General features: G+C 30.7%; 1 protein-coding gene across 1 annotated transcript in view; it reads left to right on the forward strand.

Moving 5' to 3' along the window:
* The window catches only part of LOC129233532 (NPC intracellular cholesterol transporter 1-like), a 105,918-nt gene that overhangs the window by 43,238 nt on the left and 41,884 nt on the right, over positions 1–20,796 (forward strand). The window contains exons 18-20 of the mRNA XM_054867545.1: positions 732–925; positions 2,076–2,206; positions 2,291–2,402. Of these exons, the coding sequence (XP_054723520.1) occupies positions 732–925; positions 2,076–2,206; positions 2,291–2,402 (437 nt within the window). The remainder of the gene's footprint in view (positions 1–731; positions 926–2,075; positions 2,207–2,290; positions 2,403–20,796) is intronic.

Below are 20,796 nucleotides of genomic sequence, written 5' to 3' on the forward strand. Positions count from 1 at the left end.
ATTTTTTTAAAAATAAATTATTGAAAAAACAAAGTGCTAGAATAATATTATATCAACTGTTTAGCAACCATGCCAACTGTATTATAAGAATATTTGAAGATAACTTGATTCTTGATTAGGATCGCCTCGTTGATATAGGTTTTGTTCCATACAATAATAGTGCTGAAATCTGTACACCAACTATTAAATAAAGGCATAAATATATGTTAATAAATATATTCTTACAGTGCATTTTGCACCTAAGAGCTTTCCAAAGTGAAAGGGTTAAAATATTACTATTGTTTTGAATGCTGGAGTTCTATTATTAACAAAAAAATAAAAAAAGATGGGGGGGGGGGGGAATGCATTTGGTATAAAGCAATATGTTAGAGCAGGAATGTAAAATAACGTTTGCTTTATGCTGTTTTAGCGTGGACTACATTCTCGGGTTTTTTTTTTTTTTTTTTTTTTTTTTTTTTTTTTTTAACATGGAGTTTGTATCTGTTTCACTTTGCTGTATACTATAAACATGATCTGTCTGGAATTTCAAATTATTTAATGTTGGAACATCATTTCATTTAATTTAATCTTTGCCTTGATTGTTAATTTATTTATTATTTTTTTTAAATTACTTGTGAATATTTATCCTATTTTTATTTCAAAATATGACATTATATTGAAAATCCATTAAAAGTATTAAAAAAATGGTATGGCAATGTAATTTATTTCTGTATTTTTTTTCCCTTAATTAGGATTCTTATATGCTAAAATACTTTGATTACTTGGAAAAGTATTTATCTGTTGGGCCACCTGTATATTTTGTGATAAAAGATGGTTATAATTATTCGGATTTAAATGCTCAAAATCTAATTTGCTCTTCTCGGAAGTCCTGCAAACCTGATTCTTTGACAATGCAGCTTGGTCGAATGGCCATGGTAAAAAATAGGTAATTGATTATTTTATTTTCAATAACAACATAGCTGCAGAAGTTTTTCATTTTTCCACTATCCAGAGCCTATGCTTCCATGTCTTTGTGATCTGTCCTTGAAATTTTTCATTCGTATTTTTATTTGAGTAAAAGGAAAATGTTTCCGTGGTATTTAGCAGAAGTGAAACATATTGCATACTAAGTATTTTTGTTAAAATCTGGACACCAAGACAAAACTCATAATTACACAAATAACTGAACGTATTGATAATTGTTATAAACATTTCATCCTCATACTTTGAAGTGCTACTTGCGCAGTTGCGTCTTATAACATATTTACTGCTGATATTGGGGGATCACATCGGTGTCGGGTGAGATCATCATATACAGGAGGAATTGAAATTTTTTTTTCATATTGTCACGTTAATTTTTGAAGTTATTAAAAAATTTAGAAAAAAAAAATCATTAGTGGGAAAAATTTGTTGGAGCTTTTATCAAAAATTGAATTATACATTATAATTTTTTCGATAGTGTTACAGTGCAGCTGATCAAATCATTGAAACATTATGTAAAAAATAGGGCTAAAATTTATAATTATCTTTTTACACTAGCTCAAGTGTATTTGTTTATGTAAAATGTATGGAAGTACCGACTCGAAGTAAGCTGTCCTGATTCAAATTAAAATCTTAATAAATAAAATCTTTAATGCTTGGCAAAAGAGTGGGGCTTCCTTGTATTTTTCTGAATGGCAACAATCTATTTATTTTCAAATTAACTTTTTTGGGCACATTTTTATCGAGTAAATTGTACTTTTTTCATCATTTATTTATTAGTATGCAATTAAATTACCTTTTACTGACAATTATTTAATTTTAGAAAATTCAGATATGCCCACCACCAATTGCTTGAACCAAACCCAGGAATTATTCTGTAGTTTAGAAATAAATTTCAATAAGTACTTTTTAGTCTCATTTTGTCACTTTTATTTTGGCAATTATTTTTTCTTAAACCTTACAAATTAAAATTTTAAAAGTTTGTGTCACACTTGCTTTACATTTGTATACCATGAGTCACAAATTAAAAACCCTTGATAATGTGTTTGCTGTGTTTTTTTATTACAATGCTTCTTCATTTTTATTACTTAAAATCATTATTGTTATTATTTTAGAACTTACATTGCTTTGCAACCGATGTCATGGCTTGATAATTATTTTGAGTATCTTCAGTCAGATTCTTGTTGTTATGTTTTCAAAAGTAACCGCACTCATTGCCCTTCCTATATTGCTCATGAGCACAAAGGTTTGTTTTTTGTTGAGTTTAATAACTTTCTACTAAAACCATAAATAATTATAAGTCATATATTTTTCTTTTAACATTTGATAGGTTTATGTAAATCATGCCAAGCTAAAGATCCATCATCTTTAAAAGAACAAGACTTCATTCAAAGATTACATTATTTCCTCGCTGACTCACCATGGGAACGTTGTCCAAAAGCGTAAATATTATACTTATTTAATAATTCTACTAGCCTGAGAGATAATATTTTCATTTTTAACATATTTTTAAGAAAAATTTCAAGCTGAAGACAAAAACTTAAATAAATTTACAAAAAAAAAAATCGCCAATACAAATAACCTACTAAATTTTTCATCGGATTTAAAATTTTTTCATGCATTATTGCGATTTGTTGCTCTTTTGTAGTTGAATACTGTTCATTTTCTTGCGGATTTCTTCATTAGTTGTACAATAAAAATACTTAAAAATAAATAGTTGAAAATATTTGTTTTATTCAAGTTGAAATTTTAAATTTGTATTTAAAAAAAATAATAATAATGCTACACGTTGTTAACTACTCTTGTGGAAATACAAAAATATTTTTCCTTGGAATAACTTCGTATGTAAAATAATAAATAAACTTAATGATTTTTGCCTTTTATCACTATTTTTAAAAATGCAATACAGTGATAAAGCTACATAAAAAATTATAATTACTTAGAAGTCGCATTTATAAGGCTTATAGGCAGTGGACTCCTTTGTCACTACCTAATTTAAATGTGGCTCCCAGCGGTGAAAAGGTTCAAAATTGATACCAAATGGAATGTTTTAATTATCAATTTGCTTTACTGGTTAAAGAGCACTCCCTCATGGTGTAACAAAAAATTACATTACAAGATATGTGTAAATTGCAAATGCATTTTGTGAAAAATTCGTCCTTGACTCATATGTAACCATTCCCACTGTGATTATGCTTTATTTGCGTTGGCATCTGATAATTTGGATTTAATATAAGATAGGAAATTTTCAGAATTCAAGTCAGTGAGCTCTTGATTATTCGCGGTCTTTCATTTTTAACGAACATTTTTTTTTTTTTTGATGGAATGATTTACTGAATTTAGGAAAATGCACCCATTTCAACGTTATGAGGGTAAAATCTATTTTTAGACCCTCCTATTTTTTACTTCCTCCTCCCTTCCAATGGCATCAAACCTTCTAAGTTCCAACACCAACAGAATTCAAATTGGAGGTGTCCAAATTTTTGCATCTACATTCATCACTCGTGTAAACAAGTGGCCGTGACCGGGCCAGTTTTCTTTGAAAATTTTTTTCTCCATTTCCCTATACCTTTTGCGTAACCTAACTTCACATGCTTCAGTTAATTTGCTAGTAATATATGCTTCCATATGTGTGCAATTCCTTTGTAGCAACAATCGATTATTTTTAGCTTTTACCGACATTTTTTACATCTACTGTTATTGTTCTTAGCTATGCTATGATGTAAATGTCTATTGATTTTTTTAGTTGCTATATGATCTAATACAATTTTGTACATTTGTTGGGGAGTATTTGCAAAAATTGCTTGTCCACTGTTTCCGTTTCACCCTATTCCGCGATTAATCGAGAGATCACTCTAAAATTTTCAATGAACTCTTGAATCCATTTTGGGCATTTCCCTCAGGATGGGTGTATTTCCGGACCCCTCTTGCCCCCTTCGTGATGTGCATGTGTATACACACACAGCCATATGTGTATGTATGTGTGTATATATATACAGGATATGCAGCTAAAGTGTTAAATGTATATTATATATATATCTCATTTAAAGTCTCACTCGTAAGTGGCACACAAGCAAGTGTATGAAACAAAAACAACAAGAAACATATAAGAATAATAACAGTATAAATTGAAAAACTATGCGAAGTTAAACAAAATGAATTTTAGAATGGGCAGTAACTGCTACGTTATCAAAGAGCTGGAGCAGTTGGCATAATATATTAATTTGTAGGTTTCTATAGAGGTCGGTAACGTACATGTCATAGTGCATTTGTATTCTTTTCATATTATTAAGTTTTAACTTGCCAGATTGAACGTGATAAATTTATTAAGTATTAACTTTTTATAAAAATTGACGAGTTTTTTTAAATGCTGACATGTACAAGTTCAACCCCCCAGCTCTGACCTGCAAAAAAAAAGAAAGCAGTCAACTTACCCATTCTGATAGAAGAATGAGAACTCCAAGAAATCAGTCATCCATTTAATCAAAATCCAGTTTCATTCCAGTTCCGACAGTTGACCGAAGGCTCAGCATCCAAGAAACGCCTCCCTTGCATAAGGTTTTAAGCGTATCCCGTCATTCATGCCTACATTGGACCTGTTGCCATTCGCAGTTATTTGGGCAGAGACTATAGTTTTCGATTTTTTATAAAAGATTTCTTGAATAAATTAAAGTAAAAGAAGGAAAAATTGGCAGGATAAAAATTGTAGTAGTATAAATTTGCAGCAAATTTAAAACATTGTTTGCTGAAATGAACGTTGTTATTAGAAATCCTAAAAAATCTGCTTAATTGTCCAATTATTATATTTATAAAAACTTTTTTATGTAGATGGCTATACCAATGTGGCATACTATTAGTGAAAAAATTGAAGTAATCTCTTTTATCGTTAAAATCGGTGATAAACCCAAATTTATCAATTTTGAAAGAAATGTCCAAAAAATTAGCAGAATGTATGTCATCATTGGCTTTGTTTAATTGTAAGCTTTGTGGGTAAATTAGATTGAACTTATCTTCTAAGTTACTATTGAGGATCAGAATGTCGTCGATATACGTAAAAATATTGTATTTTTTGTTATATTGAACCGTGTATTCATAGAAAAATAGATATAGATTAGCAGCCGTGCTAGAGTAATTTGTGCCCATTCCAATTCCATGAACCTGTTTAAAAATGAAATCATTGAAAGTAACGAAATTGTTGAAAAAACAGAAAGGGCAGATACTGTCGAAAAAATTCTTATCAATCCAAGCTCCTCAGCAATATGAAAAGTATCAAAAAGTTTTAATAGAGTTTTGTATAAATCATCAATAGGAATGTTACAAAACAAATTTTCGAAGTCAAATGTATGAACAGATTTGGGTGTACATTGTAATTTTCCAAAAATTTCAAAGCTGTAAAGCTGTTGTCAATACTCCAGAAGTAGCTAGTTTGCATATATTTGTTTTTCAAAAAAACATAAATTTGCAGGGCTCCCAAATGGTCCGCTTTTCCCGCCAAAGTCCGTTTTTTATGGTAAAGTCCCCTTTAGACCGCTTTTTGACATTTTGGTCCGATTAGTCCGCTTCTATATCGTTTTTACTTAAATATCAGATTTTCAAAATTTTTCATTTCATTAAAAGTTACTGTACACCCCAACACGCCGCCGCAGCGCGTGTTAAACAAGGTTCGTACGCCCATGAAAAACCTGGAAAAGCTCTTGGGGGGGAAAAAAGAGGGTTTTTTCAAGTGCTTGAAAAAGTATGAAAAGTTTCTTTATTGCTTGAATTCTTTCAAAAATAATTGGATTGTGCTTGTAATTCTTTTAAAAATATTTCATTAGTGCAATTTTCTGAACATATATATTCGATATGATTTATCGCGAAAAATTGCTTTCGTGTTTGAGGTTTCAATCCTTTTGCATCTTGTTAATATTTTGATGCTTTTTACAATCCAAAGTGATTTTGACATGTGCTGCCTTAGCTTAGCTTATTTTTTGTTTAATTTCAATAATTAACGAAGGAATTATTTTGGAAACCATGGCAGCATTAGACTTACTCGAACTTCGCGAAAAAATGCTTCTCGCGTTTGAAATTTCAATCCTTTTGCATCTTGTAAATATGTTAATGTTTTCCACAATTGGAAGTTGTTTTAACATATGCTAACTTAGTTTCGCTTATTTTTCGTTTAATTTCAGTAATTAACGAAGGAAATATTTTGGAAACCATACCAACATGGAGCTTATTCGGACTTCGCGGAAAATTGCATCTCGCATTTGAAATTTCAACCCTTTTGCATCTTGTGAACATTTTGATGTTTTTGACAATTGGAAGTGTTTTTGACATATGCTACTTTAGATTAGCTTATTTTTCATTTAATTTCAATAATTAACGATGGAATTATTTTGGAAACCATGGCAACATTAGACTTACTCGGACTTCGCGGAAAAATGCTTCTTGCGTTAGAAATTTCATTCCTTTTGCATCTTGTAAATATTTTGATGTTTTCCACAATTGGAAGGTATTTTGACATATGCTACCTTAGTTTAGCTTATTTTTCATTTAATTTCAATAATTAACGAAGGAAATATTATGGAAACTATAACATTGAACTTATTCGGACTTCACGGAAAATTGCTTCACACGTTTGAAATTTCAATCCTTTTGCATCTTGTAAACATTAAAATATTTTGCCCAATTGAATGTTTTTTTTTTCCTATATGCCACCTTAGATTAGCATGTTTTATGTTTAATTTAGAAGAAAGTAAATAAAATTATTCTGTGGGAAACATGCCAACATTGAACTTGCTTCTCTGAGCTTTCATTCGTTTTGCATCTTATAAATATTTTTTAATTTTATGGCAATTAGAAGTTATTTTGACATGCTATGTTAGATTAACTCAGTTTAATTTTTATTTAAATAACTAAAAAATTAATAACTTTTGTTGTTTAATTCAAATTTATTTAGTTTCGCAAACTTAATTTTGATTATTAGCTTATTTTCGTTTTTTTTGGAGGGGGGGAGAATTAAATTTAAACAATTGAGCACATAACATTTTAAAGTAGCTTTTGTATTTGAAACAAAGTTTAATTATATAATTTTATGAAGTTAAATTTGTGTACATCATTTCATTGTCATGATGCCTGCTAGGGGGGAGGGTTGTTTTTCCCCCATAAAAGTTCAAAGCACTCATGGCCCTGCCATTATGGAGTTTTTTTTTTTTTTTTGATGTAAGCTTTATGATTCTTGAAAAGATACTTTGAATATGAAAATTGCAAAACTAAGCCTCATGTGATCTGCTTCTCTTTGTGATTGAGCATTTCAGACATTTTTAGGAAAACTTTCAATACAGCAGATCTAATTGGTGCGTGATAGATTCATATCAGTTGAGAAGGGATATAACACAGACAGAAAAACACCAAAATAATTTTAAAATAAAGAACAGCTTCGTCTATCCTTCAATGAGACTACTAGCATCCCTGGCTCAATTCAAAATGTATCATTACGCCTATTTAGTTCTAAGGAGGCTGCCTTAAGTGCTGAGCTAAGTGCCTCCCCTCCTCCCATCCAAATGTTTGTGTAAATAATATTATTAAATGGAGAAAAAGATCAGTTGTGCAGAAGGTGATAAAGGAATTGTATCATTAAAAATCTCAATATTATGGTTAATTAATGAATTATCTTCACAGATTTAGCAGCAGGCTAATTTGCCTTTTGGTGCTTCCTTGGGCTTAAATGAATGGTCCTCCCAAGGTCCTCTTTTTAATCTTAACTGGTCCTCTTTAGTCCTCATTTTGATTGAAAATGGTCCTCTTTTACCCTTTTCTAAAGCTAAAATGTGTAGGGAGCCCTGAATTTGTTTTAAAATTAGTTGCAACTTAATGTTGATATTTCTACCGATACTTCTAGTTGTTGAGCAAAGGAAACGGAATTTAATTGGCGTTTTATGGAATTTGGGTGTCATGAAAATAAAAGGCAGAGATCGACAATTTGAAATGGGAAAGTTGTAGGAAAACTTGGAGTTGCAGAGTTTTTTATATGCAATGAGCTGCTTTAGAATACTATCAGTGCTGAGGTTAGATTTGATATAATAGAACGAGGAGTTGAGTTCTTGCAAAACTCTGTTGATGTAAAATTGTTTACAAATGATAGCATAGTTGTTGGCTGCTTTGTCGATTGGAACAAAAATAAAACTTTTTTTCAAATTGTTTAGATATTCGATGTCTTCTTTTTTCAAATTTTGCTAATTGTATTCTTTGCTGTTGATTTGTTTCGTGAAAAATGCTTTAAACTCTGCAAGTAACTGATCTATCCATTACTGGAAAGCCTCAAAAGGTATGGAGTGTGAATATGCAGCTTTCTTAATAAATTTTTATAAAAAGTTTGTGTATAAAATTGTTATTTTATACACAATTTTTATAAAAAGTTAATATTAATAATATGATAAGAATGCAAATGCACTACGACATGTACGTTACTGACCTCTATAGAAACCTGCAAATTAATATATTATGCCAACTGCTCCAGCTCTTTGATAACATAGCAGTTAGTGCCCATTCTAAAGTTCATTTTATTCATATTGTTCAACTTCCCATAGTTTTTCAATTTATACTGTTATTATTCTTACATGTTTCTTGTTGTTTTTGTTTCATACACTTGTTTGTGTGCCACTTACGAGTGAGACTTTAAATGATATATATGTATATATGTATATATATATATATATATATATATATATATATATATGTATATGTATATATATGTATATGTATATATATGTATATGTATATATATGTATATATATGTATATATATATATATATATGTATGTATATATATATATGTATGTATATATATGTATATATATATGTATATATATATATATATATATGTATATATATGTATATATGTGTATATATATATATGTATATATGTGTATATATATATATATATATATATGTATATATGTGTATATATATATATATGTATATATATATATTAGGGTGGTCCTTATTTTCGAAAGTTCATATTTTTTCAAAATTATTTGTAATTTTGTTCAGTTACACCAAAATATTAAAAATACAAAATTTCAGCTCAATCCGATAATATTAACACGTGCCGCATTGGCCTTGAAGTTTCATGCATCTGACTGTCTAACATGCTACGACGAGTCGGCGCCAAGTGCGTTCGAATTCGCTACAAGCGCGACTACAAGTCTCGACAAGTCAATTTTGTTTTTACATATTATTTGTTCAATGCTACATTCGTTTTAGTTTCGTACTTGAAGTGCATAAGAAAAGACGTGCTATATAAGTAATTAATAAAAGTGCTGAAATGTCCACTTTGCGGAACAATATTTATCTAGTTGGAGTGATGAAAAATCAAATCTGCGGTAGTAAATTACCATGTAAACGAGATGTTTTGAGTGTACTTTTTTATAACATGAGAGTGGTAAATTTAAATCTTAATGACAGCAGTGCTTTAGTTATTGATGAAGTGGTCGTTTTTTGGAAAAAAGCAAGAATCCCAGTTCAAAACCGTTCAAACTGTATTTCGAAATTAAAATCTTTGTACGATAATGTCAGAAATTTAGAAAAATCTAAAAATAGAGATACTGAACGGCAGAGAAAAAAAGAAAATGATTTTAAAGAAGCTTTAGACAACCTTTTCGATATTGCCACCTTAAATGCGTTAAATGAGATTAAAATCGCCGAAGATAGAGAATTTTTAATTAAGCAAAGGGAGAAAGGTAGAGTAGGTTGTATGTTGGGAGTAGATATCAAATTATTACGTAAGGAAAAGCGGAAAGAAGAACGCACAGCTGCAGAGTTGAAAAGAAAAGAAGATTTGTTGGAAAATTCTAGTTGTTCGATTGGACATTTTGAAATGGAAGATAAAGAACACGAAGATTCACAGAAAAAAGTGATAAATCAAGACAACAGTGAAGATGACATATATTTCATATCGGAATCTCAACAGGGTCCATCTTCAAACAAGAGAGGACGAAAGACGTTAATGACACCTCGCCTGGCCGCTGCCTTGGACAAATGTAAAGTGAGTGACAGGGATGCAATGCATATTATTTCTGCCGTCCTAGAAGCTCTTAATATAGATATCACCGAGTTTGTTCTCAATAGATCGTCTATCAAAAGAAATAGAGAGATTTTGCGGAAAATAAAATATTCATCAATAAAATCGGTAGGAAATGATGCAAATTTTATTGAAGTGCATTGGGATTCCAAATTATTGCCTGATATCACAAAAAATGAGAAAATTGATCGGCTTCCTGTGATCGCGGTTGGTTTAGATTTTGAACAATTATTAGGAGTACCTGGAATTGCATCATCAGGAGGATCGGAAGTTTGCTCTGCTGTGTTCCATATCACTGATGAATGGAATTTAACCGAAAAAATTCAAGCCTTTTGTTTTGATACTACAGCATCAAACACTGGACGTATAAAAGGAGCTGCAGTTCTGCTTCAACAAAGGTTAGGGCGAGATATTTTGTGGCTTCCATGCCGACACCATATATTTGAGGTCGTTTTGGCTGGTGTATTCACGAGGACAAAAGCAATTGTAACATCCGGCCCTGAAATTGCTCAATTCAAAGCACTTAAAGAAAACTGGAAGAATATTGATAAAATGAAATTTTTAGATTATACCAGCGATGAAGCCGTTTATAATGCACTGAAAGATGTAGCGCCCGAAATTATTTATTTTGTGAAACAGAAACTTGCAGAAGAGCAACCACGTGATGACTACAAAGAGTTTTTGCAATTGACGCTCATTTTTTTGGGAGATAAAACAAATGTGAGTTTTAGGGCCCCCGGTGCATATCATTTAGCGAGATGGATGTCTAAAGCGATTTATTGTTTAAAACTTTTTTTATTTCGCGATCAAATGAAAATGAGAAAGGATAATTCCAAACTGAATGCAGAAATTTGCGTTTTCGTTGTATACTGTTATGTAGAGGTCTGGTTTTCAGCAACGAATACTACAGGAGCTCCCCTAAATGATATATATTTTTTGAGAAAATTGGTTAAATTTAAAAATATTAATGAAAACATTGCAACCATTGCAATAACAAAATTTTTAAACCATTTATGGTATCTAAGTGAAGAGTGTGCTGCCATGGCAATATTTGACGATAGAATTGAGAGAGTTGAAAAAATTAGAATGGCTCAAAAAATTATGGAATGTGCAAGTAAAAACATAGAAACTGTGAATGAAAAAGAAGAAGAAAATGAAGAGACAGAAGTCATTGAGAAAAAACTATCGTTGCAAATCCGAGATGTCCAAAATTTTGTTCAAAAAGATCTACCAACTGAATTATTGTCCGCCAATTCACTTCAGTTATTTAAACGATTCGGTATTTGTGTTGAATTTCTTCAGGACGATCCGCTGAATTGGGAAAACAGAGAGGATTATCGCACAGGAAAAAATATCATTTCAACCTTAAAATGTACAAATGATATTGCAGAAAGAGGAGTCAAGTTGATTGAGGATTACAATGAAAAAATGACGAAAAATGAACATCAAAAACAATTTTTGATACAGGTATGTATAAACAAATTTAATTTTTTGTTATTTTTTTCTTGAACACATTATATAGGCTAGGTTTAGAAAACACATTCAATATTATTTTTTTTATTCAGGTTTTTCAGGAGTACCGGAGAGAGTTCCCAGTCGCCACAAAAGGAGGCTTACTTAAATCCAAAATATGTATCTGAAGTGGATGTATCATTTCAATAAATAAAAAATATAGTATTAGGATAAACTATATCTTTATTTTACGTTTTCATTTTAATTAGTATGTTTTTATACTAAAATTTAAAAAAAATGCGTAATTTTATGTTTACAGTCGAGCGTACATTGTCGTTCTTATAGGTAATAACTGCCTTACATTGAATCTCACAACTTCAGCGTCGATGCGGCACGTGTTAATATTAACCGATTGAGCTGAAATTTGTTATATTTTCATGTCTTATATAAAGGTACATTCTGGCAAATAATTTCTAAAAAATTCGAAAAAAAATTTTTTTCCTTATAAATAAGGACCACCCTAATATATATATATATATATATATATGTGTATACATATATATATATATGTGTATATATATATGTATATATATATATATATATATATATATATATATATATGTATATATGTGTATATATATATATGTATGTATATATATATGTATATATATATATATGTGTATATATATATATATGTGTATATATATATAAAATTAAGCAAACAGAATTACAAATATTAAACAAATTATAAATAACAAATGATGATAAAAAGGAAAAATGCAAACAGCTATTAAGTAGGAATAGAAAAAGAGTGAATCCAGAGCTCATCAGCCGTGGAGGATTCATTAATTATGGTCAAAAGACCAAAATTTTAACTATAAACTAGAAGAGAATGCTTAAACTCCAGTACATGTAATATAGAGTAACAATGGGCAAACGCACCACTTGCTAAGCTAAAAACAATAAACTAGAGCTCAAACCTAAAACTAAAAGCAGGGGGTTTCGCCTCGACTAATTAGGAAAACAAGTTCCGATAATTAGCCTTCCACGGGACAGTACCTGCCAACAACAAAATTGTCTTACCTTGAAATCCGCGTAAACTTATCCTGTCCGTTGTTCAGCCTGATAAAAAAGCCTATCCATTCGTCGACAAAACATTAAAAATATTGTAGTGGATAAATTTTTACACGTGCGAAACAGGCGACCTGGTACGTCTTTGGACTGATTTCTGGACATGTTTTTTATATTTTTAATGTTTTGTTGATTTTGGTCTTTTGACCATAATTAATGAATCCTCCACGGCTGATGAGCTCTGGATTCACTCTTTTTCTATTCCTACTTAATAGCTGTTTGCATTTTTCCTTTTTATCATCATTTGTTATTTATAATTTGTTTAATATTTGTAATTCTGTTTGCTTAATTTTATATTTACTTGGCTTTTTAGTTTTGCTGCGTTGCGCATCTATGGACTCTTGGTGTGGTCTTTTCAATATTTTTCACTTTTATTATTATTTTATGTGTATATATATATATATGTATATATATATATATAGGGAGCATGTATTTTGTTGGTTTTCTCTATAATGTACATTGAGAGGCCCTAGTGTTGGGAACCCCTTCCAAACTCTGAAAAAACTTGGCAAACCCCTTGGGTACTAGGTAATAAGTAACAAACTAAAGAAGAAGAAAAAAAATCGAGCACTCACACACACGGAGTGTAAAATTTGGGAGATCTTTTTTAGTGTGATTCTGTTACATACACACATGTGATTTTTCGGTATTTTTACTGAATTCAGTATTTTTTGAGAGAGCAAAACACACACGGAGTGTAAAATTTGGGAAATCTTTTTTATTAGAGTATTTTTTGAGAACAAACTATTGTATTCAGAAAAAAAGGAGGGGGGATTGGAAGTTAAATTCAATATATTCCAGTTAATTTCATGCATCCAATTAAAATAGTCTGCTATATAGATACAAAAATACATAGGAGAGCTTTCAGTTGTAGTAAAATATACTAACAGTGTTGTGTTAGTTCACACAGCCAAGCAATTTCAGTATTTTTCTTTCTGTTTGAGTCACATGTCTGTACATAGTTTATAAGTAGAATGAAAACATAATTGCAAAATATAGAGTGACAAATATTGCTACGAACTTAAAATGATCGTTAAAAAATAAATGCAAAACAAATTCACCAAAAAATAAATACAGTGAAACCTGTGTAAGTTGACCACTTGCGGTGCAGTACTTTGGTGGTCAACTTAGACAGGTGGTCAACTTATAAAGGGAGTAATGATTTTTTTTTTTTTTTTGTCATTTGTTGCACCATGTATTCATTTTTTGACTAACTGACACTTACCTTTCTGTTCCGTTCAACTCACTTTCATTGTTTAACATTACTTTGAAACTATAATTTAAAATGTTATTCAAATATTTTTAGAGGTTATTTTCTCAGAATGACATATAATGTGTCATGTAAATTTAAAATTTCAGCAAATTGATCCAAAAAAAAATCATTGTTTATAAAAAGTTATTTGATATTAATAGTTCCTAAAAATTCATAGCTAATCAAAAATAACAAATTTTTTGCTTATTTTTTTTTTTCTCATATACATTTAATACATTTATAACCATGATGATCTACTTTTCAAGAAAATAACTCCTTATTGAAGTTTGGTGCACTTATTAGACACTAGTTTTGGCAATTCCATATGTGTCATCTAATTTTCTCTGGATTTCTCCCATTTAAATTAATTTTAATATTTCATACTTTTTATCAATCTCAAGTTCAACTAACTTTCTTTTTGAAGCCATTTTATGTAAAACTATAACGCAAAGAGCAACAAGCTGGGCTCTCATAGTTCTAAAAGGCAGTTGAATATGAAAATGTCCTAGTTCTTATTCCCTTGCACCAGAAATACTTGCAACGCAAGTAACTTTTACACAGCACAATTCCAGTGTTGCCACAAAATATTGCAACTGGAAAAAAATACTTTGTACTTTTCTACTTGAACAGAGAGTACAAAAGGTAATCTCAAATAAAACAACAAAAGAAAAACAAGTTTTGAGAATAAAAGTGGCATCAAAAATATTCTTGGAAAGCTATAAAAAAATAATAATAAAATAAAATAACTTGCTAAATTAAATTTTAAAAAATAAACCAAGTGGTCAACTTACAAAGGGTTTTTTACAATACTCCAAACCAAATTTGGGGTACATTAGTGGTCAAGATAGACAGGTGGTTTAGATAGAAAGGTGGTCAAGTTACAGAGGTTTTCCTTCATTATACAAGATAGGACTAATTCCGTTCCTGACAAAAGCGGCCAACATAGACAGGTGTTCAACTTACAAAGGTGGTCAACTTTACAGGTTTTACTGTACATTGATTATTCTGTGTTGATCTTCAATCAACTTTGAAAAATTTTTGAAAATGGGATATTTGAAACAAAGAGGTTCAAAAAAGATTGGCTGAATTTTTTTTGACACAAGGGTATATTCATCAATATTATCACTAAATCAGAAATCAGTTAAAGAATGACCTTTAAAATACTTTTCAGGGAACTGTCAGATTAACTAAATGAACTTTTTTCATACAGTAAAATAAGAAATATCTCTAGGTTTAAGTCTTCTTGAAAAGGACTATGTGTCTAGCTGTTTGATAAAGACATACTGCGCTCATTAATCGTTTGATTGTTGAAGAATTTTCTTGTAATTATGCTATAAGTGCGGAGTAAAATTCGTATATTGAAAATAATAGAAGCGTCTATTTTCAATATACACATTTACTCTAATTTTTATACAAAAGGTAATTTTTATCAAAACAATTATTTTTAAGCTCACTTACTATAAGAGTAATTTTCTACACAAATTTCATAAATTCCTTGTTTACATATAAGCACAAATTAAGTTGCATGGTTAAATTCCGTCTATTTTTTTCTTTTTTTACTGCGTAAACCTCTCACTGCCAAACTTTCACCCACGAAATTTTCTATAGCAATTAATTTTTCATACTTCCTGTGGTATTTTTTAGTTGCTAGCCATACTATCCCTTTTTCAACAACAAAAGATCGAAGTAAATTGTTGTCTATATAGAAAATTATAGCAACTAATAGCAGCATAATCTCACTTATTCAGTTTTGACTCAACACAAGAGAAGAGGGATCTCTTTGCGGGACTCAAATGGTAAAAAAACTAAACATCAAAACAATTTTAGACGCTCGCATGTGCTCCATGTAATGTTTTCATCAATTTTAATCAATCTTTCCGATAAAACGCTTCTGAGGAAACAAACGCTTTCAAATTCTTTTATCTGTGGACATGGTATTCATAAGTAGAGCTTTTTCAGCATGGCTTCAGGCAAGGGTGGATCCAGGCTCCGGTTAAGGGGGGGGGTCACCAAACGCGTACCCACAAACAACGGTATCTTGGTGGGGGGGGGGGGGGGGGTACGACATGTTCGTCAAAAAAAGGGGATTTCTTCGGTCTAAGTCGTAGTTTCACCATATTTCGTTATGTATGAAGAATCTGAAAACGTTGGTATTGAAATCTTGTGCTTGTTTCTTACTTACCAACAAATCGTTGTTGCATTATTAGCATATATAAAACAAAAAATACAGTATGCTTCTAAGAAAACTATGTACAGTGAAACCTCAATACGTAGTCGACCGGTTAAGTGGTCGTTTTTCTTTGGTCCCGACAAGGTCTCATTCACAGTAATGTAAAATGACCCTCCTTTACTGGTCACCAAATTTAATTTTACCCGCTTAACTAGTCACTCAAAAGTTGTTTTCTAAAATTACTTTTACGTATCGTATCTTAGAAAATAGTGTCGGACGTAGTTGAAAAGCTGTTTGATATTTATTTTCCTTGAAATCTCTATCCTCGGTTCTGGTCATTCAAAGCATAATTCTTGCTCTGACTCTGCCAAGTGCCGAGAATATGAATTTAACTCCTTCCAGCAAGACAGACAAAATCTAATAGCTGGAAAAAGTTAGTCAGTATTTAACATCCGTTCACTGGGAACAAAAAACACAAAATTTAAAGCTTGATTTACGTTAGAAGAGATAGTTCTTTTCGGTAAGCAACAACTTCATCAGTCGACATTGAAGGTTGGTATTAAATGTACCGTGACTACATTAAAATAAGTTGTTGTTATTAAGTAATGTATAAGTAAAAGGAAACAAAACAAAGTATCTATCATTAGTATTTTCCCCCTTTTTTAAAACCCCCTAGTTTATAGACCCCTAATTTATAGACATTTCTTACATAAGCTATTGTTTTTCTCACAGAATTCTACTGCTATTCATAAATATTTGTAAGGCATTTTTTTTCTTCTTTAATTTTCCACTCCACATAAGTAGTCACTCCGCATTAGTGGTCAAAAATTTTTGGTCCCTTGAGTGACGACTTAACGAGGTTTTACTGTATATTCTAAGTGTTACAATTTTTAAACTTTGTGGAGACCTGATTTTTCTAATTTGAACTAGGAGCAGCAGCATTTATGTTGGTCAATGCACTAGATTATACTAAAATGAAAATGAAAAAATTATAAAACAAACAAGAATTTCAAATTGTACAAATACCATACTGAATAGTCAGTAGCAGATTTTCATGGAAGTCCAGGGGGTTTAGGCACCTCCCAAAGGAATAAATTAATGCAACTATTTCATTTAATTTTTTAATTGACTTCTCTTTTACATAAATAAAAACTTTCAGCCGTGAAAAAGAACACAAAACACACAAAGCATATTTGATTAAAAGTATTTTGTTTGCTAAGGAAGTACAATAGACTCTCTCCATTCTGAACACTCATTGGACCGAACGAAAGTCTTTAGTTTAAGAGGGTGATCAGTATAGGGGGAGACGGATGTAATGCATACGGTGATTCCTGGGAGCATCAAAATGTGTTCAGAATATCTGGGTGTTGAGGTAAAAGAGTCAACTGTACTTCAGGAGTCAGAGGCCAGAGCGGCAGAATACATTTAATTCATCGAAGAACCTAATACCGCGTTTCATCTGTTAATTCCTCTTTGAGGGAATCAACTATTAACAATTTAAAAAAATGTGTAGCCTAGAAGAGTCATTTCTATCCAAGAAGCTATTTTGGAAACAATAGATTTATTTTTTAAGCTTATAAAAAATGTAGAATGAAAAAAATCGCATGGTAGTTTCTTGGCTAAGCCATATAATATTAATAGAAACGGCATTTAGTATCAAAATGGTATGTCATCTGTATCAGGGCATTAAGAACAAATCGAAAACAACTTTGAAAGAAATAATTTCTACATAAAATAAAATATAATACAATACTACTAATGTAAATATACTATAAACTAAATACAATAAAACTTACACGTTATGAAGGTATGATTTTCTTAGTTACATAATATTTTATAGTTAACACATAAATTAATTTATAAAAACTCAAATGAAGTATGGGTATAATTAAAAACCTTAGCCTCGTGTTATAATCATTATGACAATGTTTCTAATTAAAACCGCTTATTTTATAGCATCTCGGTGAAACTATACAGGGTTTTTAGTAGGGGAATGTGGGGCAAAATGAAATAGTTAAAATGACTGAGCTTTTTCAAAATGAACCAATTGGAAATTTGTTTTGAAAATCACAGTACATAAAGAAAAAACATTGTATTTTATAACAAAACTTGCATTGAAACCTTATTTTTGATTTTTGGCAGTAAAATTGTTTCTTCAAATAAAAAAGTGGAAAATGTTCACTTTTTTTTCCATGGGGCAAAGAGAAAATTGAAATATTTTTCGAATGAAATATGTTCTATTCGATTGTGAAAAATATTTTTGATCAAATTACTAACCAGGAAACATCACGATCAAGGAAATTCAAAAAAATTCCAAATTGGTGGCATTCGAAAGAGCATTGGAAAACATGTTTATGGCACTGAAACTACGTGCCCTCGTGACCACGTTATCGAAATATGAGGTCTTAAAAATTGCCGAAATTTTTAGTAAAGTCGCCAAATTTAGCGAGTTTTGTTCAGAAATGGAAGGTACGGCGCGATTTCAACATCTGCATCTGACAAGACATTTCACTTCCATATTTGGTAACCACCAAAGCGCGTGAGAAATAGCGCATTAATTCTTTACTCGGGGTGACTACCATAGCGCGGAGTTGGCACAGACTGCGGCATTGAAATTTTTAGAGGCTTGTGTTCCGGGATATTAACGTGCAACTGTATAGGGGAAAACGCCACGGCCCGAAATATTTGTTTTATTTTATTGTAAAAACAATGGAAATATAATGTATATTGACTTCAAATCATATTTTCTTTTGACGAATCCCCTAGACCCCAAGGGGAGTTCCATCAAACATTTATTTCCAACTACAGAAATGTGAATGTGGGTGTGTCTTTTGTTGCTTTTCGAATAACTAAAAGTAATTTTCTCGAATAATTTAATTTGAAACTCCCCTCTGTAAAATGTTATGGAGAAGGTCAAGATAAAAATGTCTTTTAGCATTTTAGGTAGTAGTAGTAGATGTAAGTAGATTTTTCTTCACTAGTTTTCGTGGTTATTATTATTGGTGAAATATATTTTATTTCTAAACAAGGTTGTCATAAGTATTAATTATTTTTTCTTTTAGGTTCTGTGCAAAGCTAATTTGTTCTGATTTTTGACATTTTACTGTAGTAACAAAGCAAATTAAAATATACTGCAGTGAGAGGTTCCCTGAGCTTAAACGTTTGGGAAAGCAAAAATTCTCAATTTACCGAAAGAAAATTCAAATTTTGCCGAGCGATAAAATGCGAGTATGGGCAAATAATAATGTATGAAAAGTGACTTTCGGGAGTTAAAAAATTGTAATTATGTCCTCTAATTTGCCGAACTGTCAGACGAACTTTGTGGAATAAGGAAAATTTTTGGGAGGTCACAGTGACCTCCCAACAGTGCACTCCTAACTGCAGTCAACCAGAACGACCTCCTATTACTGCGACCGATCTGTCATAGGGTTCGAGCACAAAATCTCGTTTAAAATTCCACAGATGTAATGATATTTTAGCATCCAATAGAACGTATTAACTGAATACATTTGAATATACCGTTCAAAGTTTAAACTTTTTTGTTATTCTTAAGACTGTCTGTTAAAAAACTGATGTTTAAAACTTTTATGCTTCTGCGGGTGAAATATTTCCACTGAAAGAGTTTATTCGATGATGAAACTGTTTTGAAAAAAATATGATAACCGTAGAGAAACAATAAACACACTTTAAAGTCTTTTTTTTTTTTTTTTTGAAAAGTTGTAAATCTGAAGTCTTTAACAGTATCTAAATACGAAGAAAACGACAATTTTAAAGATTTCAAACCATGTTCTCTAATTTAGAAAAAACGATTTTTATTTCCAGTGTGTTTTTCGTTATGTGTATCGTTTTGAAGTTATGTGTAAGCCCTCTAACAAGTCAAATAAAAAAAAAAACTGTATTTTTATTTTGCTCGTATTTGAATTCCCTTTTAACGTGAAACATAATTGGTAAAAGTGACTTCAGTATTTTTAAAAATGACTAAATAACATGCAATATGATGTGCATTTACGTTATAGCGACTTTCAGTTTCAGTGACAGACTTTTTTGAACTACAGGAGTTGTTGTAATGAACGTCGACTATAAAATTTTTGATAAGAATCTGTTATGAAGTAATTTCCGACATCGTTAATTTTGCTGTGCAGATTTTTGACATTTACTATCTGTTGTTTTATTTTTTTTTAAATTGTTATTTTTTTTATTTTAAATTAAAAATTAAACATTTTCGCTAGCAGTGGTCAGACAATAAAACTTCATGAATGATAATAACTTTTGAAAAAATAAATAAGAGCTGGGATACTACAATCCATGATCATTTTCTTTCAACATCAAAAACTATCCATTTTATTTTCAATATGTAAGCTTTAATAAGCATGATTTTTTTTTACTTATTCATATTAATTCTCGTACATAATTATTAATTACTTACAACACATTTCATAACAAGAGTACAAACTTGAATTAGTTAAGTAAAACACATTTGAAACGCACTTAAAGTCTAAAATGCATTATTATCACGATTACAAAGTTAAATCCTACGTTCAATTTCGTTATAAAAGTTGTAGCTCCTCTGGATAAAGCTCTCTAGTTTCCATTTCACAGGCTTCATAGTTACTTTTTAATTTTACACACACAAGTAAAGGGTTAATTCGAAACATCGTTTACGCGCTTTGCAAGATGACCAGAAATGGGAATGAGAGTCTTGCTAGACGCAGGCAATGAAATCACGTGGTATTTTCCATTTCTTGCCAAGTCTTGAAATTTGGCGAAT

The sequence above is a fragment of the Uloborus diversus genome, chromosome 1 (assembly GCF_026930045.1).
Source record: "Uloborus diversus isolate 005 chromosome 1, Udiv.v.3.1, whole genome shotgun sequence".
NCBI classification, from domain to species: Eukaryota; Metazoa; Arthropoda; class Arachnida; order Araneae; family Uloboridae; genus Uloborus; species Uloborus diversus.